We start from the raw sequence: 27,686 nt of genomic DNA, 5'->3' as shown, positions 1-27,686 counted from the left end.
AAGGGATAGTTCGGCCAAAAATGATATTAAACCCATGATTTACTCACCCCCAAGCTGTCCGAGTTGCATATGTCCATCGTTTTTCAGACAAACACATTTTCAGATATTTTAGAAAATGTTTTAGATCTTTCAGTTGATTAAATGTGAAGTTACGGGGTCCACGTCCTTCAAGTCCAAAAAAAGTGCATCCATCCTTCACAAAATAAATCCAAACGGCTCCAGGATGATAAACAAAGGCCTTCTTGAGGGTAATCCGCACGGTGTTGTTGTAGAAATATCCATATTTAAAACTTTATTAAAGAAAATAACTACCTTCCGGTAGCGCCGCCATCTTAGTCGGATCCGTATACAAGATCAGAGCTTTACGCAGCGTACGCAGGTTTCTCTGCTGCTGCTCTGTGCCCCCGCCCTCCGCATTTGTCATACGTCATTAAGAAAAGTGCGTACACTACGCTAATACTCTCTCCTGAATACAGAGGAGTCTAATACAGAGTATCAACATTCTAAAAACTTAAAGTTTTTTAACAATGAAATAGGTGCCCTTTGTTACTGTTTATTTAAAGGTGTTGTTTTGTCATATGTAGGTATGTATATTCTTCTTTTCCTACTGGACTCATCAGGAACAACGGAGCTTAAAACTCTCTGGGCTGCCAAGGCTGATAATAATGGATGATTTAATAAAGGCTCACTGACAAAACTTTGCATTTACACAGAGTATTCATTTGTGTATTTTTTATAGGATTTTTTTTGAAGGCTCACTGACAAAACTTTGCATTTACACAGAGTATTCATTTGTGTATTTTTTATAGGATTTTTTTTTATCTCAAAATGTTACATACCTTACATGGTTACTGATTGACTTCACCTTTGAGTTTTTTTTTTCTCCAAATTTTTGTTGAATCTGTTAGCACAGTCGATCACACAACTACTTTTCCCATTTTAGATGTGTTTTCACCCTATGCTAATGCTGTCGCTCAGACTTTTTCCCGAAGATACTAAGTGAGATCATCTTTCAAGCTGACGCCCCGCGTCTCATCATCCTCGAGTCTTTTGACCAATCAGCATTCAAAGCAAGAAAAGCTCATCCTCTTATTTTCCGTGGACAACTTTTCGCGGTACATCAGCAATTCTGAGGTAAGTTTGTTGCTAATGATGTTATGCTTTTAAATTGACATATAACTTAGGTAGTTGCTAAAGTATGGCAAATCAAGTGTTGTCCGTTAGTAAGTCAAGTGAGTTTATGATACATTTTTCCTAACGTCAACGTTACCGCATTAAACTTTTACCAACCTGTTATAACACGCAAGGGATGGGCATCAGCAACTAACAGGCAAGGGCCTTGCCTCGTGCAGACCGCAGTGTTTATAAATAAGGCCCGCGCAGGAACATATTAAACTAGGATTATTAATTTGAAAAGTCAGTCACGAAATAGCGTTCTGACTATGCTAACTCCAACTAGGAGAGATCGCTCATTTCAAGGCTGCGTCGTCCGGAAGACGCATTGGCTGCACACGCCATCAATGATGTCTTAAAACGTTTCATTCTGCATAAATATGATTCACAACAACATGCATACAAATTGTATGGCGTTATATACAACATTTTGCGGTTACTTAGCAAATGACGCGACGCGCCATCCCGCAACTGCCGCGCACCGGCCACATGATGATTGCAGATAATCCACGAAAAAACATCAAAGTACCGCGAGAGCGATTAGAAAGTATGCGGAGCAGTCTGCTCTTGCGATACTTTGATATCATACGCTATCCGTCTGCAGAGTAACACAGGTCACAACTGATGGACAGCTGTGCCCGTGAAGAAACCGCATTCTGCCTCAAAATGGAAAAGTCCAAAATAAAACCCGTGCATCACTTTCAGGTCAGTTCACAAGCCTGTGAAAATAAAAAGCTGTGGCTGATGACCCCACCAAATCTGCCTGATTTAAATAGTATAACAATATACCAATTTATATCATGTAACTTCAATTGTTTAAATGTCTTTGTTGCGTTGCGTTTTGAAACGTGGTAAAGAAAGATATCTATGCTAAAGACATTCGTTGTTTTGTAAATGCTAATAACTAACTTTTGTATTATTTGAAATTAATAAAACCTGCTTAAAGGTGCTCTAAGCGAATTGAAGCGTTTTAGACCATAAAACATTTTTTTGTTACATACCGGAAACATCTCCTCACTATCTGCTTGCTGCCTGTCCGCTGATCAAACTGTAAAAAAACGCGATCTCTGTAGACAGCCCAGGCTTCACAAACGGCAATATCAACAAATGGCCAAACCTACAAACAGAAACCATAACAAAGTGTTCCAGCCAATAAATGACAAGAAGGATTTGGGGGTGGGGGTTGGGCGCGTTCATGAAAGCACGGAAGGGAGGGGGAGGAGTTAGCTACGCTCTGTCTGTTTGAAAACAGTTCAAACATCAACAGGAAGTGACGTCGCACATTATTCGCTTAGAGCGCCTTTAACTGAATGCTTGAGTGTTAAATCAATCAAACACCTGGGGCCTCATTTATCAAGCGTGCGTACGCACAGAAGTGTGCGTACAGTGTGCGTAGGAACAGTTTTACGCAAAGTGTGGAATTTATCAAATTGCACTTATACGTAGAAATGTGTGTAAATATACGCACACCTCGGAGTATGCGTACGCAGAGCATCTAGTGGTAGAATAGCGATACTACACAGGACCGTCCATCCCCAGCGTTAAAAGAACACTTTGTCTATTTATTATCCACCCCCAGGTGTTAAAAATAATTACTGTTAATAAAGTAACTGCAAATAGTGTTGAAGTTAATTAATGAAATTAGTGTCTAACTCTATATTAGAAAGCTCCATCAAATGCTTGACACAGTGCAATGGCTTATCTTGACATTCATTTTCGGTTGAAATTTTCGGCTGGATTTTTAATTTTGGCCCGAAACCGATAATGCCATTTTCGGCCGAAATTTTCGGCGACCGAAATTTCGGTGCACCCCTAGTTTTTTTTGTTTGAAAGCAGAGGGTCTGTTCCTCCATTTGGTATATTGTATGTTTATATATTTAAAAAAGAACATTTTCTAGAAGGCATTAAACTTTGGTGAAAATCATGAAAAACGCTGGCGCTGGTTGGCAACTTTTTAAAAAAACGCTGGCGGTGAAAGAGTTAAGAACAAGTGGGATTTATCATCAAGGATTACTTACTGATGTGCGTACGAACCACGTGCGCACGTTTGATAAATCCCGATTTTTTTGTACTTAGGCACATTCTAAATTTCATGCGTAGGTACAAATATAGAACATTTTCTACGCAAGGTTGATAAATGAGGCCCCTGGACTCTTCAAAATTTTCTGGCGATGCAAAACACGGAAGTGCGCCACAAAACCGCCAGTGGCGGAAAGTATATTGCATTGAATTGAAAATAAATGGGATTCACCTTAGGGACGTTCAGCAACTGACCAAGGTTCGATTCCCCGTCAGAAGGTGCAATGCTTTTCTGTCCTCCTCTTTTTTTTATACAATAAACTTTCATATTATGTGCTACAAATTTACTTTGGCAGATAAAAGAAATTCAGAAGGCCACTTAAAAAAGCACTTGGGCAGAAGACTTGCTTAAAAAAAAATTCTTTTTTAATCCAAACAGTTTAACATCTGAAAAATGGCAGATCTGGAGTACCAGAAACCTCACATTTTTCTTCTGGTAATTCCAGGTAAGTTGGACTGCACTTATTTTTTGAAAAGAACATGCAATTTATTTTCAGTAATTGAATTATAAAACCCATAGGTGAAGTTATGAAAACAGAATGCTTCAAACTTACATTTTATTTTGGTGTGTATTGTTGTCCATGCCATTGTATTGTTTTACACACATACTTTGCAGGCTATTGTTATGCATTCCTCGTTAGTATAGTGGTGAGTATCCCCGCCTGTCACGCGGGAGACCGGGGTTCGATTCCCCGACGGGGAGGCTGTCACCTTTTTATTATATCATTACACAACATAGAAAAACAGTATTTAACACCAAATGAAGAGAACCTCTCAACAAAGAAACTGGCGAAATTACAATGTTAGCAGTTTTAGTGTTTTATTACTCTGCTAATCCTTGTAGTGCTGTGCCATGAAGTGCATATAACAGACAATAGTACACTCATTTTCAAATCTACAAGGAGCAGTACAGTGTCATCTAAGAATATATACATGCTGAGTTCTATTGATTTTTCCTATTCACATTCAGTTTTATGAAAGAAAATTTGTGTTTAGTTCATATATAGCATAGCTTATGCACAGAAACCCACTGAACCCATGACAATAAAATCTGGCTTAAAATGTAGGTGGGGCATCAGAGGCTTGCATCATTAAATTGAAATAATACATAATGCTGCAGACCTTGTGCTCTTAATTGTTTGTGTTATGTGGCTGTGATGTGGACCTCACAGCAGTCAACAGAGGAGGTGCCGTGGACACAGATTGCCTGATTTATAAATTGTCTTTACCAAATACATAAAATTGTATGAAACGTTGTTTTTTTTCAGCTTTTTAGTTAAACATTATGAATTAGTCAAACATTTCCATTTTGTGACTATTTAGCAAAGGTTTCATTTGAGATTTAAGAGATCAAAGTCTCTTTACATCATTACACCAGCAAGATAACACAACTCTAGACATGAAGAGAGCAAAAAGACCCCTTCATATATTGAAAAATCTATAATTTCATTATTAGAGAACAGTACCTGTCACCTATACAGTTAACATAAACATGTGATCCATGTATCAGGATTTAGGAGTAATCCATAAGTGTTCCAGTAACCTTGCAACAAAGTGTGAATAGCTACTTTTGTAAGTTACATGCACCCAAATAAAACACTTTATCCATAAACAAAAAGTTCAGCTTTACTTTCACAGTAGTATGTACAAATTTTCACCATAGGGGCCATTCACATTTAGTGTCTTTTGTGCGTGCCAGTTTGTTTTTTATTATCTAGCAGTAAGCATGCTCAAACAAGGAGCGACACGCTTTTTTTCAGGTGCGTTGGAGGCCTGCAGCGTGTTAAAAATATTTCAACTTTTCATAATGCCGTGTCCACACTGTAGGTCATGTGACAAGAACCAATCAATCAGCTTCAACCTTTACGCATCAACATCATATCATGTAAACATTCTAAATAATCTCAAGATTGTACAGGATTTCCCAGAGCTGTACGATCTGTCAAGCCGCTATTATTATGACACAAACAAAAGAAACAATGCATGGAGACGCAAGGTGCGTTCCATTCGACCGTAAGTGGACTGCGAAGTGGACTTCAAGGGTATTCCACCATCTTAAGTGAGATTCCAATTCAAAGGGAGCGAACATGTTTAGTTCAAAGGGCCCTGCACCCTATATATACACATAGTTAACCAAATAAAAGTTTACTTTCATATTTGCATGAAAGTTACAGCAGGGCTGTAGGGATCCTGTCGAATGGAACGTACCTTGAATCTATGGAGAATGCGGCTCATGGTTGCTTAGCAACGGCAGACGCTACAGGAGCGCAAGCACCCAATCGCTTTGTGAAGGAGGAAAGCGTTTAGGACGTGTTTTTGGCACGTTTTAGGCTGCATTTACACTGGCACAAAAAATTGGAAATTAGTGCTCACATCTGACACAGTTCGATATTGCTGCACGTGTGTAAACACAAAAAAACTTACAGAGATCAGATTTTTTTCCTATCCGATCTGAGCCACTTCCAAATGTGGATTTTTATTAAATACATATCCGATATCCAAACATCCGAACTGCATCTAAACACACATATACGATTCAGCTTGATTATGATGTCAGTGTTCCACGACGGATTGCGCTGACCGTCATCATTTCGCACCTGAAGTATGGAGGAGTTACACGTGGCTGCAATGCCAGCGCAAAATTAAGAGCATTAAAGCCAAGTATTAGGAAGTTAAGATTTGAAGTGTAAATGCAACCTTAGACGCGAAATGTGAATGGCCCATAGACTGTAAACATAAAAATAATTTAATGCTGACAGGAAGATTAAAATGACTAAATTACTAAAACTACCCTTGTAATAGATAAAATACAATACAAAACTAAGATACATTGGACAGTTCAGTATGCATAGTCCAGTGTTCATTTGAGTTAAATTGGTTGAACTGTTAAGGTACATTCAATAACTAAGTTAATTTACAAGAAACACAACTACATTCTATCATAAACAGGATGTTATAAAACATATGGGAAAAACATTATACTTGTTTAGAAGTCATTACAGTAATCTGTGATTTGCTACAAGTTGCATATCAAGTTTGTTTCTTTATAAAAATATGAAGAATTTATATATATTTATATCAGTTTATGGAAAATAATTTTGAGTTTTAAAGACATTATTTGCAGCCTTGTTTACTTCCATAATCTGATATATTTTGGAGTGAAACAAAATATTGAACGAAAAATGTAGGGCAGGATCTGACTTTCATCAGTAATCGATTTGATTGTTAAGCGAGGGCATTTCATACCAGAATGAAGTCAGATTGTTAAAGGGTAAGATGGGTTTTAGTTGATCATTGTAAATATGAAGTAGAATAAAGAGATATCATGTGTGCTTATGTGATTAGTGGTTAAATTCAAATAACATTTTTAGTAAAAGAGAACAAACATGCATTTGTTTTTTTTCCCATACTGAACTTTTTATCATCAAAAATATAAATACAACTGAATACAAGTTTACCAAAGCTATATGTAGTTTCAGGAAGGCATGCAAGAACAGTCCTATGACTGGTGCTATGATGTAAAGCATGTTACAGTTTAATTATTAAATGCATACCGTTCTCTAAGCTTAGTTGGAAATATTGCTTTCTTTATAGCTTTAAAGCAGTATAAAGCTTAAAGGTCCTGTTTTTCCTGTGTTTTTAAGATATGATTGCATTTATGGTGTGCAATATAACATGTGTTCATGTTTTGTGTGTAAAAACAGGATCTGTATATCGCTGTTTTCACTATCCTAAAAACAGGCTGATGTCTTCCTTGTTCTATGTAGTCCCTCCTTCAGAAATACGTAACGATTTCAGATTGTGTAGTTTTGTTTAGTGTGTTGTGATTCGACAACATTTTAGCTTAGCCAGAACTGTTTGAGCCTAACTGGTGACTGACGTATTTCTAATTTTAGTCAAAAACTCTTATAATGACGTCATTAAAGTAGAGGGCTGTAGTCCAAACCGGCCATTCGCTATAGGCTTTAAATGGGGAATTCTGTTAAAGAAAATATATCGCCTGGCAGTGAACTTTGAGCTTTATCATTTTATGGGTATTTTTATGCACTAAAAGCAACATTACACACTAACTAAAGTTTGAAAAATGGAATCAGGAAAAACAGGACCTTTGTATGTTATTTGGTTGTGTTGTCTATTTTTTTTGTAAATCATGTAACAGTGCTATAAGTATGTGTTGTTAGGATTGCAGCTGTATGCATTGAAAGCCTGCACATTATGAAAGCGGCAGGGTAGCTTTGTGCGTTGAGTTTTGTCTTACTTTTTACTCTTAAAGTAAGAGCTTTATTTATTTATTTATTTAAAGTGAGATCTTTTTTTAACAGCAAACAGTATTAATGAACTTACCATTACATGTAAAGGAATACTGTACATATGGTAACCAGAGAAGTTGGTAAAGAAATGGTGGATGGTAGCTTTAACACATACTGTAAGGAACTGGAAGGGGTCACTGCTTTATTTAGCAACTTGGTGCTAATGGAAAATTTTAGTGGTGTCTGCCTTAATTTCATTTACCACCTTCGTTTTAGGCATAGTGCCACCAGTGAATTGCCTCCTGGTCGTTCTCGGCAACCAGATCTGATGTCACTTGTGTAGTAATCATGCAGTTTACATTCTAAAAGTGTCCAGAAAACATATCCACACTCTGATTATGTCTTTGACAGTGTGCTGGACATGGAGCCATGAGTGCAGTTAAGTGTCATTAACCCGGGTAGAGTTACCCTGCCACGTGTATAGATGTCTCGGTCCGAGCCCTGGTTCATTCTCTTTACCAGGTTCTTCTCATACAGTAATGGATGGTAGGCACCTAAGGTGCAGGCAGCATCACTGAAGCGTTGGTAATAGTGGCAGAGTTCAGTTTTACGTCTAGATGGCAGGAACTCGTACACGTGTACGACTTCACAAAGAGACATCATTAAAACAGTGCCTGTAGAGATGTGAAAGTTGAATTTTGTTAAGGTTATAATCTAGGATATGCTGAGTTCAGATGCAAAAACCTCTAAGTGCACCTGTTTTCTTGTAAATAAGAGTTTTTATCAGGCTCTTACATTTAGGTTCAGTAATTTCACTTTAATGGCAAAAAAGGGTATTAGTTAGTAAATGAAATGCTCTATTTTCACAAAGTCAATTAACAATTTGACTGTCTTTCACTGCAAAAGCCTCTAAATACATGCACTTTTTGCAAAGATTCTAAAAAATTACTTAAAGGGGACATTCCATGAAAATCTGACTTTTTCCATGTTTAAGTGCTATAATCGGGTCCCCAGTGCTTCTACCAACCCAGAAAACATGAAAAATAGCAACCCTGTAACTTTGTTTTGGTAAGGCTCTCTCTGCAAGCATGTGAATAAATAGGTCATGCGGATTTCGGTCCCCACATGACGTAGGTAAGGGATCTGATTATAATGATACCGCCCCTTCAACTGCGCTATCCAACCATGACGCTACCTCGAGTGCGAGTGACCCAGAGAAAGTATGACTGACAGCATGACGCGTTTGTATTCCCTCAAACACAAACAGGAGCCTTCAATCTTATAACTTGTAGTTTTAATAATCTTTCTAAAGATTGAATTAACGTTCTAAAGGATTAACCTTACCTTAGTGCAACAGAGAGAGCGAGTGAGTGAGAGAGAGAGAGAGAGAGAGAGAGAGAGAGAGAGAGAGAGCAACGCGACAGTTCGCTTTCAAGTATATTGGTTAATATGTTTCTCTGAAGTTTATATGAATGAACACGAGGATTAATGCACTGCACGAGACAGAGTGAGTGAACAACGCATATTCACTATCATACACAATAAGTAAATATGTTGTTTAATGTTTCTCTCAAGTTTCAAATGAATACGAGGAGTTACAAGATAGATGAGAGACTGACAGAAACGCGAATGTGTTCAATATGTGTACACAATAAACTTAAACATGTCATTTGATCTGTTTCTCTAAAGTTTAAGCATAAAAAGTGTTGTTTTATTACATATCATTTAAATGTGCTCGTGTGGTTTGGTCAAAAAGTAAACTTCTGAGTGTTTGTGGACGTGTATTTTATTTGTAATGCTGAAAATCATTGTGCCTGTTTAAAACACTGGTAGCAGCATGAGAGCTAAAAGTCTTTATTTTTATTCCACAATGTTCCCCATCTGCTGATAAACATGTATTTAGTATGCATAAAACAGATGATTGACTTTTTAAACTTGTTCAAATATATAATGCTGAACATCGCTCACTAACTTCTGTCGTGAGAGAATCTTCCTCAATGCTCTGTCATGTCTACAGCGCGAGCGCTTGAGACTCCGCCCACCCGAGCAGCTCGTTTGGATTTAAAGGGATACACACAAAAACGGTGCATTTTTGCTCAGACCCATAAAGTGCCTATTTTAACATGTCACAATAAATTACCTATATGGTATTTTGAGCTAAAACTTCACATATGTACTCTGGGGACATCAAAGATTTATTTAATATCTTAAAATTGTCTTGTGGAATGTCCCCTTTAAATCAAAATCACCACAGATGAGAAACATTGTTAAAAAAGTCAGACTATAAAAATGAAGAAACTGAACCACACATTAGGGGGTGCTGTGAATCATGTCACTGCAACATTTGGGTTGTATTCAGTTCATCCAATTCATCTTCTGTGCTGAAAAACCATTAAGCAGATTTAGCATAACAAAGCTGTATTTCTGAATGGGCTTAGTGGATTTGTATCTTTTGCATCTGAGCTCTTCATATTTTAAAGGACACAATCATTAGAAAGCAGAATATTCAAAACTTTACATGTTAATCCAAATATCACAAACTTACCCAACAGGCCTGATGAGGGTGGGTTTCTTTGTATTGGCTCGCCCATGTTGTCTTGTATTCGCTGCCACAGCTGCCATTCCGTTCGTGGATGCAGAATATAAAATGGTTGTTGAGGGTGTAAGCGTCGATATCGTTGATACTGTTTAAATATCGGGTAATCTGTCTTATTGTACCACTGCAAGACAACACATAAAGTTAAATAAGACCATTTAGATTAAGGAATTTATTTCTCGGTCTGTTTATTACACCCACTGAAATGTGCTTGATTTCATACAAAGGTTTTTCGACCAAGTGTTGTTTTTAAGCGGCCTTCTGATATTTTTTGTCTGCCAAAGTAACAACTATGGGCCAGATTTACTAAGCGCTTGCGCCAGCGTAAACCATCATTTTGGCGGTAAATAGCGATGTCGGAATTTACTAAAGACGCGCAGTGGATCATTAGCGCTGAAAAGGTGTGGTCTAGTTCTTTTTGCGACTGACCTGATTGCATATGCATTTCTAGGAGTTTCCCTTTCAGACGCAAACATTTTGGGAGGAGACTATTTAAATGATTCACGCAACGCGATTTACTAATGTTTGCGCATGTGTTATGTATGGCATTTGCGCGACTATTTAACGCCAAAAAAAGCATGTCTTAAATCATTTTGCGCTCGAAATGGCTGTAATTGTTGTTGCTAGGAGGAGACATCGCAGAAATCAGAGACTGCATGGTAGAAGGGAGAGGATTTCCAGGATCATTTTACCAGATAAGTTCACGCGTCTCTCTGCCTTTATTTATCGGCCTGTATATCACATGCACCTGCAGGAGCATCATCTCTGCTTATTTGCAACCATGCGCTAATTTGCGCTGCTCTTAGTAGATTGGTTGGTCATTATGGAAATCAGCTGTTGCGCCTGTGTTATTTAATTAGCGCTTTTTTAGTAAATAACCCGCCGATATCACCACTCCCATCAGCGCATTTTTGGAATTGCGCTCATGCGCTAATTTGCCCTGTTTAGTAAATCTGGCCCTATATATCTATATGAATGTTATGTGTATTCAAAAGAATTGAAATCAGAAGTAAAGACCAAGCAAAAAGTTTCGCCTTTCCGCGTCGGGAGGGTTGGGGATACTTAACACTATAATAACAAGAAGTGGCTTGTGTGTTTCCATATCTATAAATACAAAATGCTTGACTGTGCTTGCTTGTGCTCTTACAGTGTACTTACCCAACAATATGTAAGAAAGTATGTGTTAATTGTTTACACTTTTTTGTGCTACATAATTATATGTATAATAACAAAAAATAATAACAATTTGTATCATTTTGTGTTGATTTTGTATTAAAATAAAACACAAGTTGTGTTAAAAGTAACACAAAGGGCTCTACCATACACCAGGCACAATGCGGCGCAATTTGCTAGTTTCAACCCGGAGCAATGGTAATTTTCACATTTAGCGCCACGTTGTTTTAATAGCAAATGCATTTGTGCCCAATGTTGCGCCCATGGGCGTTCTGGTCTGAAAACGAGGTGTGTTCAGGTGCATTGTTGGCGCGTTGCTATTTTGAGGCAACTAAAATAGACTACGCCATTGACCAACAAAAACCCGGACTAAAGTCAATGTCGCAATATGTTATTTGTTATTTAAAAAGCGCGTTAGTAATATGCGCCTATAAACGGGACAATAACGGGGGTTTGCTTATCACATACATGATTGCGCAGCAGCACAAAAACGCTTTTAAATATGAAAGATGAAAGGATTGAAATGTAAAAGATTATTATTGAGTCTCTTGGACGTAAATGAGGACTGATTACGAGACATTAGAAGGCGTAAAGAGCTGCTTCACCTGTAGCCTGGTAAGTAAATAAATGCTTTGCTTTAAACAAATGTATCTATTTGTAAATGTTTTTTTAAATGCTACCCTATGGATTTATTGTTTATGATGACTCTGAACCTGTGGATATAGTGAGATGAGAAACATTTTAAGTAATGCTTTTAAAAAAATCCATGGCACTGTCAGGGTGCTGAAATGCTTCGTCTCTCCGCACGTTTGTTAATCTTTATCTCTTGTTTGTATTTTTAGAGTACAAACCTTTTCTTGCATATTTGCTAATTATTTAATGAGATTACAATGATTATGTAGGATATCGATACATGTACAGCGATTAAAAGCCTGCTATTTGTACTTCTATGACTGAAAAAAAGGCTTTTAAAGGTTTTAATCCAAAAAAATTTCATTTCAATAAAAATTAAAACAACAAATTTTTTAAACATTATTCTTAAACTGGGGATCTTCTTCCTCTGCTTAGTTTTTCAGTTTACAAAGTCCGTAATCTAAGTAGGGATTAGACATAGCACCAGTGCAACTGGCTTTTAAAGGGGATGAGAGATAAGACTCGTTGCACTTTACGCCCAAAACACACCCATTACTCATAGGAGAATATGAACAACCCTTATCGACCGTGCGTTTGGCACACACACCATTTTTCCTGTCGTTAAATTAGCAAAAGTGGCATTGGACATGCCCATTTAGACCGTGCGCTTTAAGCAATGTGCTTAGATCATTAAAATAGGGCCCAAAATGTTTTATTTCAATAATAACACAGAGATGTGTGTATTCATGGACAACGCATTTAGTGTGTTGTCCCTAAACTAACACTGATTGTGTTGTCTTTAAAACATCCGTTCAGGGTTATTACCAACTTTATTACATAATCATTTACATACCTCTCGCAGATCAGATGAGTAAGGAGCAGGATCCCAGCTTACTAAAATCCCTGCACTGTACAAAGAACTTGATAGGAAATGGTGATCTTCTGATGCCATTACCTTTGCAAGAAAAAACAAACATTTTGGTTTTATAAGCTCTTGTTACAGCTTGCCACTTCAAACTTTTTCCATTAAGCAAAGAAATACCTGAGAATTGATCAAACGCAGTGTTGTTTTATAGCCCACATCTTTTTCATATCCTGTTGTTGGTGCAGCATTAAACCGTATGACCGCATCATGTGCATCTAGAATTAGAGAAACTTTTTTGGCATACTGTAATCATATTTCATACATAATCAAACAATTGCAAGCCTTGATGGTTTTTAAAATGTCAACATTTATAGTCAGACAAACTGATAGATGAATTTATGACTTTACCAATTTCTTTTCCTAATCCAGAATTTCGGAGAGATCCAGCAGATGATACCACCGCACAGGTTTTGAACGGGCCGATATCAGAGGTAAATTGGCTTTGAGGTAACTGTGAGACCCATGGAAGCCCAGCAAATGGCTCCATGTCTTGTGTTAAAGTTGTAATTTTTACCATCTCTTTGATCTGACACAGAAGTTGAGGTCTACTCAGTTTAGAATGATGGGCTCCAGAGTACTGAACCCCATATTTATTCATTGCCTAACATAAAAAATACAAATAGTATGAAATTAGAAATAGTTGAAATGGCAGAGCTATCAATTTAACTACTTTTTATTTAGGCAGATGTGTTTACACGAACAAGACTTGATATAGGATTTTATTCTATTTATACATTTAGAGTATTATAGAGATTGATTCCTAGAGGTTTGTGGAAAGTGGATTAAAGATGCAATCTGGGACTTTTAGGAGGATCTTTTGACAAAAATGCAATATAATACATAATTATATTATTAGTGGTGTATAAAGACATTACATAATGAACTCTATTGTTTTTGTTACCTTAGACTTAAAGGAGCATTTCACCCGTAGAAACATTAATCTTTATTGAAAGTGTGTTTTATATGTAGGTGAAATTTAACATACATTTAGAATTTGGTGCCTATTTGACCAAGAAAATGGGTGTTTGTAGTCTCACCCCATCAACAAAGATATTGGACTTCCTTCTTTCAATGATGCAAAATGATGATTTTTACATCACAGAAAGAAGGAAGTGCAACACTGAAATCTGTATTTCTCCTGTCTCAGCGGCAACTGAGAAAATTATGCATAACCATTCAAAAACATGTCTGGGGTTCTAACTATTCAAAGCTTAATGCAAATGGGTGAAGTGTCCCTTTAAGTGTTTTATCTACATACAGCCTGGGTCCCCTTACATTAAGTCGTGTTCATGTTTCTACAGTAGCCCTAAATACAGCTTAATATAGCTTCTCTTTGCGTTTAGAAATTGATGGTTGGTTGCAATTCGCAATCTCACCAGTAGATGCTAAAAAACCCACACTGGAACTTTAACTGAAGAGGCTTTATCCCTTGCTAAGCAGTTGCTGTCTTCTTATATAAGTAAAGATTTTAGGATTAGCTGGTGTCTTTCAGTTTGCCTCACCTGATAGTTCTGTACCACCTTCCTCAGCCTTTTGCCCAGCATAGCGGTTGACATCTCTTCATTCCAGACCTCTCCGAGTGCCCCATCAGGCCCGAAAAAAACTGCATCCCCACCTGCAACACCCGTATTTCCTTTGCGTCTTCCTCCAAAAATTGTCTCTACAGCACGTCTTAATGGTTGAGCGAGAAGCCAGTAAAATACCCCATGATCTCTTTTTTTGCCCATGAGGTTGCGTTCTTTATTACTGCTCTCCATAGAGTAGTTGGAAGATGACAAGACAGGAATTGGCTTTTGAGGATCTCCAGGAATGACACCAGGGAGCTTTTGAGGGTCTGTATAAATTGGCTTCGACCCCCCTGTTCCCCGCAATACCTTTAATAAAGAAGTATTACTTTTAGTGAGAATGTATATTATTTTATAACATTTTTGTACAGACTACATGTAGGAGCCTAGATTACTGTATAGCAGTGTTTCTCAACTAAGGGTCCAGGCCTCAACAGATTTTTCAAGAGGGCCTTAAGATGACTTAAAATTATTCAAAATAATACAAAAACATTAAAGGGATAGATCGAACAAAAATGATATTAAACTCATGATTTACTGACCCAAAGCCGTCCGAGATGCATATGTCCATCTTTTTTGGTAAAATGTAAAGTTACGGGTTCCACTCCCTTAAGTTACGGGTTCCACTCCCTTAACAAAATTATTCCAAACAGCTCCAGATAAAAAAATAAGATTACACAATAAAAAGTCTATACATTTCTTTTTGTTTGGTTATTTTGTAAGAAATATACATCTGTCTAGTCAGGCCAAGTTCTAAATCATTCTACTAGGTAGAAATAGAGGGAGTAGGGGGCCTTCAAATATTGTTTTTGGACAAAAGGGGGGCTTAAAAGTGAAAAAGGTTGAGAATTGCTGCTGTATAGTGAATGGCAATAGACAGTTAAGTAGAGTACACTCTGTCTATAATGAAACTCTTGAAAGTTGCAGCTAAAAATCTTCACAGTTTCCGCTTTAGAGAGCTTCACATTTACACATCTCTCTTTGGTTTCACAGTCAAGGCTTGAGGTGTTATACTAAAACACATGTTTAAGCTGTTTCAATTTATCTTAATATGCCAGTGCCATTGATTTGTCTCTAGATGCACACCAGTAATGTCTTTTTCCAAGGCATGTGTATAAAATATGCTTAAACATCTTAATTTACCTAAGGCTTAGTCCTGGCTTTAGTTAGGCCTTGTCTCTGAAACCAGGCCTTAATGTGCTAAGTTGTGTCATATTAAACAGTGTTTGAAGATAATTTCATTGGTTTATAATTTATACATTAAGATAAGATTAATTATAGATTTTATGGTAGGTATTAACCATAAAGATAGGAAAGCACCATTTGACAGGTGGCCAGACCCTTATCTAGCAGTAAATGCACTCTTGTGCAATATTTACCTTAACTGTTAAATGTTTGCCTTGTTATTAAAGCCTTAATTTAAGCTATTAACAAAACAACAAATAAAATAAAATTTAATTATTTGTATGACAATTAATTATTATCCAGTATTTAATGATAATGGTAGCCCTAGTCTAGGCAAATATTTACATTTAATTGTCCAGCCTCTATATGGACTCGTAGCCTATTTCACAAACAGATTGCAGCGTGAGAAAACAAATCTCTTTGCCGTACCTTAACAATAGAATGTGCCCTTGGTTGAGCTCGAGTTCTCGCTTTCACCCCGAAAATGGCATCTGTGACGGGTATGCTGTTTTCAGCACAAAACGTATAGAGGAGAGCCATAGTCATGCAAAACAGTGCCATGCACAGGGCCCCTCGACGGGCACGACGCCGCAACCGCCAAAGTAGGCTAACACGATCCATGGCGGCTCCTGGGATCTAGATTATGAGAGGAAAAATTAGGAAATTTAAAAAGTAGCACAAGGTCAGATGTTACGTTTTAACATCTGCGTAATCGATTTGAATTGAAATAAAGAACTGTGACCCAGTAATATTTACATTTTATTCATTTAGCAGATGCTTTTATCCAAAGCGACTTACCAGTGAGGATTACAAGAAGTGAACCAACGGGAAGAGGCAAATAGACGTGCTCACAATACAAGTTTTAGACTTTGCTTAGAGAAGAATAGGCTTGAATACGGATGGCTTGAAGAGAAAGCATTTTTAATTTTTACATAATGTTCTTTAGATTATGTAAGTTGATTTTATGTAGTAAACAGTAAATCACAAATAATCAAGATTAACTGGGTTTACACAGACAGGGTTACAATTGGGTCAGCTTAGTCTGAAAAGAACAGGTCAATGCAAAGACTCTTAGTGGATTAAGTTTACTATCTGCTATTTTTAGAAGAAATTTTTAGTAAATTGATCCTGCAATGTTTTAAGAAAGATTGTTGTACTTAAATGCATCTCAAGTCACTGTGGATAAAAGCATTTGCCAAATACTTACATGTAAATGAAAAAAAAAATGTATACAACATTTTATTAGTTAAGCATATGCATGACTTAAAAGTGAAAAAATCACTAATTGTATGACTGTAGTTGTTTACTGACTCTTAAGATAAGGGACAAAACACGTTTTAGATCTGATTAGATGGTATATTTGCACACAAACTTCACATTTTAAATTAAATCGCATGGGCAAGTACCCAGCATGCATTTATAAAAATTCTCATATAAATATTTCTAAATAATTTAATAAATAATTTAAAAGGGGAGTTGCTTTAACAAATGATCTGACAGAATTTGCCCTGAAACACTTCTAAACAGGAAAAAAAAATGACTAGATGTCAATAATTAATGTAATTAATTATTAGTAAAATGTCAGTAAACCTGAAATTAAATAAAAATGATTATATAATCTTTTAAATTGAGGATTATTTAAGATTATATAATTGCATGTTATTGTATCACTGCCCTCCTTAACGGTGTATTTATTAAAATATACACATTTGTATAGAAACGTGTTTTGCACTATTGATAAATATACTAGCCTTTAGATACAAAGTTTGGTCGGGACATAACAAATTAAACGTCCTGCGTTGTGGTCTGCATTACAAATAAGATCCGCATAGGCCTGGTTATTGCACACGCATTCCTTTAAAAATAACTCGAGGAATTTTAACTGTATCTAAATAAATCACCACTGTATTAAGCAGACATATATATGCATTTGCTCTTTTCATTGTGATAAATTGTATAAATACATGCAAATTCGGATAAAAAATGGTGTTCATGAAAAATACATTATAACGGTAACATGCATTGAGACGTGTGTCTAATGTCTAACGTACTTAAATATAGAAGAAGTGGATGGAAAGGATACTGCATGGATAACGCAAAATAATTACATTTATCCCTACCTTGTATCCCATTTTCCTCTGATGTTTTTCTCTGGGATGGATGGATGAATTAATTCACTCCAGTGTCCGGTTGTGACATTTTGTGTTAGATTTTTTGTGGATAAAGATAAGATTGTATAAATAATATAAAAGTATAAATTAAGCACGGCAATAAGACGTCGCTTTGTCTTTTACCTTTCACTGAGATATGATAGGACTACGACATGACATCTACATACAGAAAAGGTTTTCGATCAGGTGCGTTTTGATAAACCGCCATGTTTATATACTGCATCATATAATATAACGGATACGGAGCTGGAGCGATGATTCAATCCACTGATGGTTCAATCTGATGTTTTACGCTAGAGGCTGAATGTCGCGTGTGACTGCGGGTTTTTCTGTCTGCGACTGCTAGTTTCATCTCGGATTGTACTTTGGACGGATGCATACGAAGCGAACTCTTTAGACGGATAGGAAATAAAGCGGTCAATCATTAAAGCAGTAAAGCAATAAACATTATTTTCGCACATTTACACCCTGAACGGAAATATGTTAATGATGTTGGCCTGTCTAAATAAAGGCTTTCGCAATAGATACGTATTCTCGTGATATGTGTTCATTATAAATTGCGAATAAACGCGTTTCTTATAATGAATTAAATAGTTGCGGCAATGGTGGGATATACAGCTTTTTTATTTTGGACATGTTTCCGTGTTTTCTGTACAGGGTTCCATAGTGTAGCGGTTATCACGTCTGCTTTACACGCAGAAGGTCCTGGGTTCGAGCCCCAGTGGAACCATAGGTTTTTACAAAATTCAAACTATTTAAACGATACTCCGCAAAGCAATGTTAAACACATTATACTTTTATATGTATACTTTGCTAACTATTTATTTTATTCAAATAGTTTGTAATTAAGATATGTTAAGCGTTATATAACTCTATAGTGGAGATTAGTTCCTAACTAAGCAGAAAACCCTTATTTTAAAATAGGTACATTTTATATTTATATTCTATATAAAATGTATTTATGCCATTTTCATTTTATTATATTAACAACCTTTAAAGCTTGCAGTTGCACATTGTCTTTCACACTTGCACTCATATACGTAAAAAGCAAGTTATGTTCGACTACTAGTACTAATGTAAAAATTATGCTCTTAAAGCTAAAGCTGTCAGACATGACAATGTGAAAATATTATAAGGAAGTCTTTCAAAAACAGTGGAGATGCCGGGGATTGAACCCGGGACCTCATACATGCGAAGCATGCGCTCTACCACTGAGCTACATCCCCACATGACGTAAGCGCGTCGCAGCAGATGTAGTAATATTAGGAACAATGCACAGTATCACGTTTCAGTCTTACAATAGGGTTTACGTGAATGTTTTTTTTTTTTGTTACAATAAATTTAACAATTTGGGTATTTATTGTTAAGTTTACCACAGTTCGCATTTTTTCAAACAATAAAGCTAGAAGCAGTGTTTGAATTATGTAAAAGATAATGGGGGTCCCCTAGGTAAACTTTAACTCAAACCTTAACCCCTCAAATAATTGTGAAATAATTGTTTGAGAAGATTTAGTTTAATGCCCTAACCGTAAAGATTACTAAAAAAATAATAACTAAAGATTCTTACCGTTAACGGGGTGAAAATAATCCATGAGCAGATACATTGTCTTGTACATGTAATCGATACATTTCTGTCAGTTCCTCCACAAAACAGCGTGAGGCGCACTTGACAGTTAGATTTATTTCAGACAGGAATCTTTTGGATTCGTTTATAGTTTGTGGCAGCGCACCACTTACTTTCATAATTAATTTTTGTTTTATTTTGTTGTTTGTCTCTAGTATGCGTGAGATGGTCTTTTCTGGTAAGATATTCTGACCAGGAACAAAGACAAATATGCCTGTATATGTATGGATGTATGTAAAACTCTAAAATAGAGATCAACTGCATACTCATTTACATATATTTTTTATTTCTAATGATTTTGCAGACAAGCTGGCTTTGTCAAGGTACAATGTCTTACAAAATGATGAATTTGTCACCATGAATAAAACCAATTAATCACAGCCTGGTGAGATGAATTACATCACAATTCACATACAATATTTAGCCAGCAAACCATTCAAATACTCTTACTTAAGTTTATATTAAGAACACAAAAAATTTATATATTTTATATATATATATATATATATATATATATATATATATATATATATATATATATATATATATATATATATTTTATTTTTTTTTTTTTTAAATAGGATTATTTCATTAACTAATGAATAGAAATATTTTTCTTAAAATACCTTAATGAACTGATTTAAAAATTATGTCCACTTGACTTTATGTGGGTTGTATCATGTTTGAGATTGTTGGTGCTCAATTTTTGATGGTAAATCTTTTTGTTTTGTTAATAGAAAATTAAGCTATTTATATTAAATTGATTGTGATGTCATTCATCTCACCAGTAATTAATTGTTGGTTAATTTTAACTCTATTTTGTTGGAAGTTGTACCTTGCCGAATTGTCCAAAAATGTTTCAGTGTACAGTTAGATTCTGTCTTCTGCAAGTTCCTTTTTAAACTTGCACGTCAGAAAGGTGTTTGTTTGCTTTAGCTAATACCCTATTTAAATAATATATAAACTATAAACACCCATCTCCTCTTTCTTTATCTAACGTAGATCTCTTTCTATGACAGAAGGATTGTAAAACATCAAAAATCCAAAGCAACTTACAAATGAGGTAACAATGGAAGCAATTAGAGCAACACACAAGAACTGCAATACATAAGTGCACTAGAACTAGTCTCATCCAGTCACACAGTATACATAGCCAAGGGTTAGGTTTTTCATGACAGAGAATGTAAAGATAAAGATAGAAAAATAGAAAAAGATATCAGCAAGTGAGGTGTTGGCGGAAGAGGGTTTTTACCAGACTACAGCGTCAGCAGATCTTGATGCAACCGGCAGATCATTCCACAGATGAGGAACAGAACCAGAGAAGGTACGCAATAGTGATTTTATCTCTTTTTGGGATGGCACCACAAGCCGTTGCTCGGCGGCAGAGTGCAGGAATCTAGAGGGTATAAGTCTGTATAAGCGAGTGAAGGTAAGGGGATGCTGACCCAGTGGTGGTTTTAAAGCCCAGGGACAGAGCTTTGAATTTGATGCGAGCAGCTATAGGAAGCCAGTGTAACTTGAAAAGAGAGGAGTGACGTGCACACTTTTGGTTCATTGAAGACCACTCTTGCTGCAGCATTCTGGATCACCTGTAGGAGTTTGGTTGTATAGGCTGGGAGTCCGGCTAATAACGCTTTGCAATAGTCCAGGCTGGAGAGGACAAGAACCGGGACTAGGACTTGTATAGCATGCTCAGATAGGAAAGGTCTAATATTCCTAATGTTGTAGAGGATAAATCTACAAGTGTGGGCGGTGCTGGCAACATGCTCCGTGAAATTGAGCTGATCATCAATGACAACTCACAGGTTTCTGGCTGTCCTGGAAGGCATAATGGTTGAATAATCTAGTTGAATGCAAAGATTGTGAGGAATCTTAGAGTCAGACAATATGACAACCAGTTCTGTCTTTGCAAGGTTCAGCTAGAGATGATGATCCTTTATCCAGAGTGAGTTGTCACTCAAGCATGCTGAGATGCAGGCAGAAACCGTGGGACTGTCAGGCTGGAACAACAAGTGGAGTTGTGTGTCATCCACATAGCAGTGGTAAGAAAAGCCATGTTTCCGAATGACAGAACCCAGGGATGTCATGAATATTAAAAAGAGCAGTGATCCAAGCACTTTGGATTAAGGAACCCCTGTATTGGGACACTGGGGTTCAGAGACGTCACAACTTCAGGATACTCTAAATCAGTGCTTCTCAACTCCAGTCCTCTGGCCCACCCTCCCAGAACATTTTAGATGTCTCCATATATAAAACACCTGATTCAGTTCATCAGCTTCTTAGTGTGTTAATTAAGGAAAAGTTTCAAACATTCTGGAAGGAGCCTGATGAGTGGAATCAAGTGTTTCATATAAGGAGACATCTAAAACAATTTTGGGAGGAGGGGCCCGAGGAGTGGGGTTGAGAACCACTGCTCTAAATTACCTACCTAAGAGGTAAGACTTGAACCATAGAAGCGCTGTGTCAGAGACACCCATAGCATTGAGGGTCGACAGGAGGATATAGTGATTGACAGTGTGAAAGCGGCAGATAGATCCAGTAGTGTCAGAAGAGATGATTTGTAGGCTGACCTTGCCTGGCATAGGGCTTCAATGACTGAGAGCAGTGCAGTTTCGGGGGAGTGTCCGCTTTTGAAACCAGACTAGTTTCGGTTCAGGAGGTTATTTTGGAGGAGAAGAGCTGGTTAGATGAAGGTAGGGGGTTGGGAGGACAAAGAAGAGAAGATGCTGATTTTTGAGTGATAATACTGAGTTTTAGCATAGTAGACATCTGTGGAGAAAGAGGCAAGAAGAGACTGAGGGCGCACTTACACTATCCAAACCAAACTGTGCCCCAGCGCAATTGCCCCCCCCCACTCCCCCAGAAGCACACACTCACACTGTACTTTTATAGATCCGAGCTCCATGTTAAAGCTCTACTGTGTACTTTATTGAGTTAATTCTTATCAAAAACCCATGTTTTCTTTCAAAAGTATGTGCTCATTCATGTGTAATTACTTCCCACCCACTAATCAAAGTATTCTCGTAAGTGTAGAATCTGCTATTTAAAATGCATACCGTCGAAGCGCTCTCTGGCTGAATCCATGTTGTGCCTCCATCTTTGAAATACATTCGCCGACGAGGGACATTCCTGAAATTCAAGCTCCGCCTTTCGCGCTTTCACTCTACACTCACGCTGCCAGATAGCTGAAGCCTCCAGAGGTTGCATGTGTAGGCGCTATACGTCATCAAGACAGTCTTATTTCAGAATATTAACAATTATAAAGCTGACAATTATTCTTAGTTAATTGTAAATTGTTGTAATATGCGTATGACTTGCGAATGTAATGCTCAGTTAATTTAAATAAACCAGGCTTGATGACGTATTCAGCCTGTGACCTGCGTAGCTGAATCCTTCGGATTTTACAACAACCGCACACCGTGATGAACCTGCGATCTAATGCTTTGATTTGAAAGCCTGTTGAAGACATATTCTCGAGGACATTAAAACAAATCGCCAAGGATGCGAAACGGGGATTTTAAACGACAACGTGACAGGAAAAACATCAAGACCAAAGTCACTATTGGAGTTAGTTTTCCAAGATGGGGCTCAAGGGACACTGAAGTTGCACTTTATATCTTCTCCACAGGTAATTCAGCATATTCGTTTACATCTATACAGTCCATGTTGTAAACTTGAAGTTTTATAGTTCCTTGGCTAACTTTAGCATGATTATGCATAACACTTGTTAGTGTAAACATGCATGTGGTTTAATGTGTTCGAACAGACACACGCAGTCTCTCCGCCCATTTATGTAATCTGAGGTACTGAGGTAAATGTTTTCATCTTTTCTGACCTCTAGAACAAACACACGGTGACAGCGCTATTTTTAGCCTTTCATTGATAAAAGCGTCTGATCTGCGCGTCTTTCGTTTCATTTTACAAGCGTGTGAATGTTGCGCGATCTTTTTTCACCAATATGAGAGAAAGCTCTTACATATACACGGACATGTAACGTGTTTACTTAAAACATAAGCATTGTACTCTGACATAATGTCTGACATAATACTCTGATAAAGTGAAAGTTGCGCGATCTTTTTTCACCAATATGAGAGAAAGCTCTTACATATACACGGACATGTAACGTTTACTTAAAACATAAGCATTGTACTATGACATAATGTCTGACATAATACTCTGATAAAGTGAAAGTTGCGCGATCTTTTTTCACCAATATGAGAGAAAGCTCTTACATATACACGGACATGTAACATGTTTACTTAAAACATAAGCATTGTACTCTGACATAATGTCTGACATAATACTCTGATAAAAGCGTCTGATCTGCGCGTCTTTCGTTTCATTTTACAAGCGTGTGAAAGTTGCGCGATCTTTTTTCACCAATCTGAGAGAAAGCTCTTACATATACACGGACATGTAACGTTTACTTAAAACATAAGCATTGTACTTTGACATAATATTAGTTCGCGTCCATTTAAACCCGTCATGGTTGCTTTTGGTATGTGATTTTAAGCGGACATATCATGACAATCAGACTTTTTTCATGTTAAACATAAATCTGTGTGCTTTGATGAATCACAGGCAAAGGACATTGCAAATTGTTCATTTTTTCTCATTGCTTTTGCTTTGTAGCTACTGGAAGCCATGTTAACCTTGGCATGACACGGCCGGGCCACCGTACGAGTTAAAACGCGTTCCGAATGGGGAGGGCTAGAAAGTAATATTCAGTTGCTTGTCATATAGACTTTCTATGGAAGAAAAATAATGACAAAAGTTTTTGAATTAAAATAGCCTGTTGAATTGTACTACCTGAAAAAAAATGCATTGTATTAACCGTACTTGAATTTTAATGCATTGTATTTTTATGTTTTTGAATTAAAACAGCCTGTTGAATTGTACTACCTGAAAAAAAATGCATTGTATTAACCGTGCTTGAATTTTAATGCATTGTATTTTTAGGTTTTGCATTTTTAAGGGCTGAAATTCAACATGCGTGTATATTTTCTGTATTAAAAATTCAATAGTCCACATTCACCTTTTAGATTTCACTTTAAAATATTCGGTCTGTTTAAAAATACAACGTAAAATATTCAGCAGGCAAGTTTCAGTCCATTTAAATTCGCGTCCAAAAATTCAAGTCCAAAAATTCAGTCGTACAGATTTCAACATTTAACATCCGGGAACTGCAGGAAAAGCAGTAGAGTACCGAGTATAATCTCATCTGCTGTTAATCGATCTGGCCAGCAGGTGGTGCACGTGTTCGCCAAAACTTTGTACATGTAAGATGATTTATCCACTGCAGTGATGAATGTTGGCTTATGTTCAGTTTTAGTAGAACAACTGTAATACACTCATACAGGCACGTGCACACATAGACATCAAAGGGGGCTTGAGCACCTGCCCTTTTTATTCCTGGAGAGAAAGTGCCCTTTTTTTCTGGGGTGCTTTGCTTTAAAAAAAAAAAGATCTTTATTCATATAACAACTGATGTCTGTCTGTTTCTTGTGTTTTTTACTTGTTGCTTATTTTAATTTAACATGAATTCATTCAGGAATAATTTAAATGAGATTTAAACTCTTATATTTAGAATGAGGACATGCGTCACGGTAGCTTGCTGTCACGTGACAAATTGAGCCCGTCCACCATTTTGGGAGGGCACGCTAACGGTTGCCAGGAGCAACAGTGTATGAGCAATTCAAAGACGGAGCGGGAAAGAGCAGAAATTGTAATATAAATTTCGAGGAAAATTTAGCAGAAATGGAGAAGAATGCTAGCCTAGAAATCTAGACGCACCCTAGCGGCCGCAAAATATATTTGCTGCCAGGGTTTAGTCTAGGCACTCACAATAGACTTAACAGCTCCAAAAACCAAAATTTGGTCAGGCCAATCACATCGTGTGTAGCGTCTGTGGGGCGGGCTTAACATGATGACGACAGAGCTGCAACGGTTCCTACTTGAAAACAAAGAATGGCTGCTGCTGCTGGCGAACAGCTTTCTTTTGAAGCGGCTTTGGCCGCGACTCTGGAGGACTTAGACTTATGTTTTTCTTTGAGAGAAGAGCAAATAACCCTACTGAAGTCCTTTTTAAGCAAGAAAGATTTGTTTGGAGTTTTGCCGACTGGTTACGGTAACTACATCACCTTCTTCCAACCAACTACAACCTTATATCCCGCCCCTTGCATTGAGCCGTTTGTGTGAAGAGTTGCCAGACCTTACATCTTGATGTAGGTCTGGCTAACCAGGCTAGAAGAATGCTGCAAAAGGGTCCTTACAGGGAGAAGCTTACAACCAATGCCAAACAGAGGTATTTAGAGAAGCTTTGCGGATATTAAAAACGTCGATCCATACGAGGTGCCTGCAGCTGAATGGAAGAGAGACCTAGACTCTTTAACACCTTGCACGTATTTGGAATTGTTAATTACTAGGTTTTCGGCATCAGTTATTACACTATGCAAGAATTTAAAAGCCTGAAGTCATTGGAAAGCTACGAAACATTCTGCTGCGGCTGGGTGCGCGACTTGGTCATCTAACGTTAAGCCTCCAAATTGTGAAAAATAACATTGTACTGGCAAAGGTAAGTTGCTTCACCTTTAGTCAAGTCACTTTTATTTATATAGTGCTTTTTACAATCCAGATTGTATCAAAGCAGCTTAACAGTAATAACAGGAAAATAACAAAGTTTGCTTCTGTGGATCAAACAGTGATGTATCATCCAGCTCAGTTAAGTTCAAATGAAATAGTGTCTATATATATATATATATATATATATATATATATATATATATATATATATATATATATATATATATATATATATATATATATATATTAGACACTATTTCATGCATTGATGTACATAATGTATTACATGCAGTGATGTACATTGTAGGTCTTTGTAAAAGAGTACAAAAATAGTGTCAATGCAGGCAGATTAAATTTTTTTTATTGAATATAAGGTGAATATTATTTTGTATGTTAATGAGTTTACTCTCATCGACGCGGTCAAAAGTAATGTCCTTTCTTCTTACTGCCGCCACCCAAGAAATCCGACGTCTTCTTGTCACATCGGAGACATGCTCTCCTTGAAACTTTTTCCATTTAGGGAAACGAAAAAACCGTAACAAATGGTTCCTAGACTTTCCACGACAATCGTGGGAGACACTGGTGCAAATTTTTTACCCAGCAGTGTTTTCCAGGCATTCTAAAATAGCGCGACAACCTCCTCTACTACCAATACAAACAATGAACGAGTTTGGCGGGTTACCACCCAAAATGGTGGAAAGGGGAGGATGACGCAGTCTCTGGGGGCGGGGCACTGTGTCGTGACGACATCTCCTCATTCTCAATAGAAAAATAGCGCTATTTGTGGCACACAAAATTCACATCGCTAATATGATTGGCTTTACCTTTCCTTAGTCCCGCCTCTCTAACTTACTGTGCTTTATGATTGGTTTGTCTACACTCGTGCTGCTTCATTCGCGCTTCAAGCGCCAAAGCTCAGCCTGAACGAGACGCGATCATGTGCATGATTATGCAGGCAGGCTATCGGTAAGTGTTTGAGGATGAAAGCATTCTTATATTAACAGTTTTATGCGCAAAATATGGGAAACGTTGTTACACATAACGATTCAGGGACATTGTTTTCCATGGCAAATATTAAGCTGAAGAGTTGCAAACTTGTAACAGTGTAGTGTAGTTTAAACAGACTGCTCAGAAAATAAGTAAGCACAAACAATAAAATAATTGCTAACTGCAGTAGTAAGCTTTTTTGTTTGCGTTTTTTGTAATGTCTGTTAAATAAGTATAATGTGTTATACTGGAGTGCTGGAGTAGATTGGGAAGAAATCTGATGGTTCAGTATTTTACTTGCCCAGTCTGAATTTTCACTGACATCACAAAAAAGTAAAATATAAAATACAAATAAAATAGGCCTAATCTATATTTGTTGTTTCTGACATGTGTAACCCTCATAAATATGAAACCTAAGATTAAAGGTGCCATAGGATGTGTTGTCATAATATGTTAAATTGTTCTTTGACAATTACATAGAAGGTATGTTGCTTTATTAAGTGCAAAAATTATCCAGAAACGTTTGTACATGTCCATTTACAACCCTAGAATTTGTCATTTTAATTAAATGGTCTATTTTTGCCCTATTTGAAAGGGTCATGAATAATAATGTTGAGCTCTGCTCTGAGGCTCATGCCAGAAGCTCAAATTAGTAAACAGACCTTATATTTTGAGCCCTTATCAGACAAAAATACATTTTGAGTAACAACTAACAACTAATCAGCTAAACGCTAGCATATGAT

The 27,686-nt window shown here is 37.0% G+C and overlaps 1 protein-coding gene and 3 non-coding genes across 4 annotated transcripts; 2 read left to right on the top strand and 2 right to left on the bottom strand.

Annotated features, from left to right (window-relative positions):
* The first annotated feature begins 3,883 nt into the window (after positions 1-3,883).
* On the top strand, positions 3,884-3,955 carry trnad-guc (transfer RNA aspartic acid (anticodon GUC)). Its single transcript has one exon. It is a non-coding gene; the product is annotated as a tRNA-Asp (tRNA).
* Positions 3,891-18,187, bottom strand: st6gal1 (ST6 beta-galactosamide alpha-2,6-sialyltranferase 1). Its single transcript, XM_065287225.2, has 8 exons — positions 17,700-18,187; positions 16,009-16,215; positions 14,332-14,703; positions 13,178-13,430; positions 12,947-13,044; positions 12,758-12,859; positions 10,048-10,222; positions 3,891-8,176 (listed from the first exon to the last, which is right to left on the bottom strand). The coding sequence occupies exons 1-8, from the start codon at positions 17,709-17,711 to the stop codon at positions 7,899-7,901; spliced, it is 1,497 nt and encodes a 498-aa protein (XP_065143297.1). The 5' UTR covers positions 17,712-18,187; the 3' UTR covers positions 3,891-7,898.
* Positions 18,188-18,407: 220 nt separating this feature from the next.
* Positions 18,408-18,480, top strand: trnav-uac (transfer RNA valine (anticodon UAC)). The gene has a single exon. It is a non-coding gene; the product is annotated as a tRNA-Val (tRNA).
* A 424-nt stretch (positions 18,481-18,904) lies between these two features.
* On the bottom strand, positions 18,905-18,976 carry trnaa-cgc (transfer RNA alanine (anticodon CGC)). The gene has a single exon. It is a non-coding gene; the product is annotated as a tRNA-Ala (tRNA).
* Between the last annotated feature and the right edge of the window lie 8,710 nt (positions 18,977-27,686).

The sequence above is a fragment of the Paramisgurnus dabryanus genome, chromosome 18 (assembly GCF_030506205.2).
Source record: "Paramisgurnus dabryanus chromosome 18, PD_genome_1.1, whole genome shotgun sequence".
In the NCBI taxonomy this organism is placed as follows: domain Eukaryota; kingdom Metazoa; phylum Chordata; class Actinopteri; order Cypriniformes; family Cobitidae; genus Paramisgurnus; species Paramisgurnus dabryanus.
Note: the sequence above shows the minus strand (reverse complement) of the source record. Positions and strands in the feature narration are given on the sequence as shown.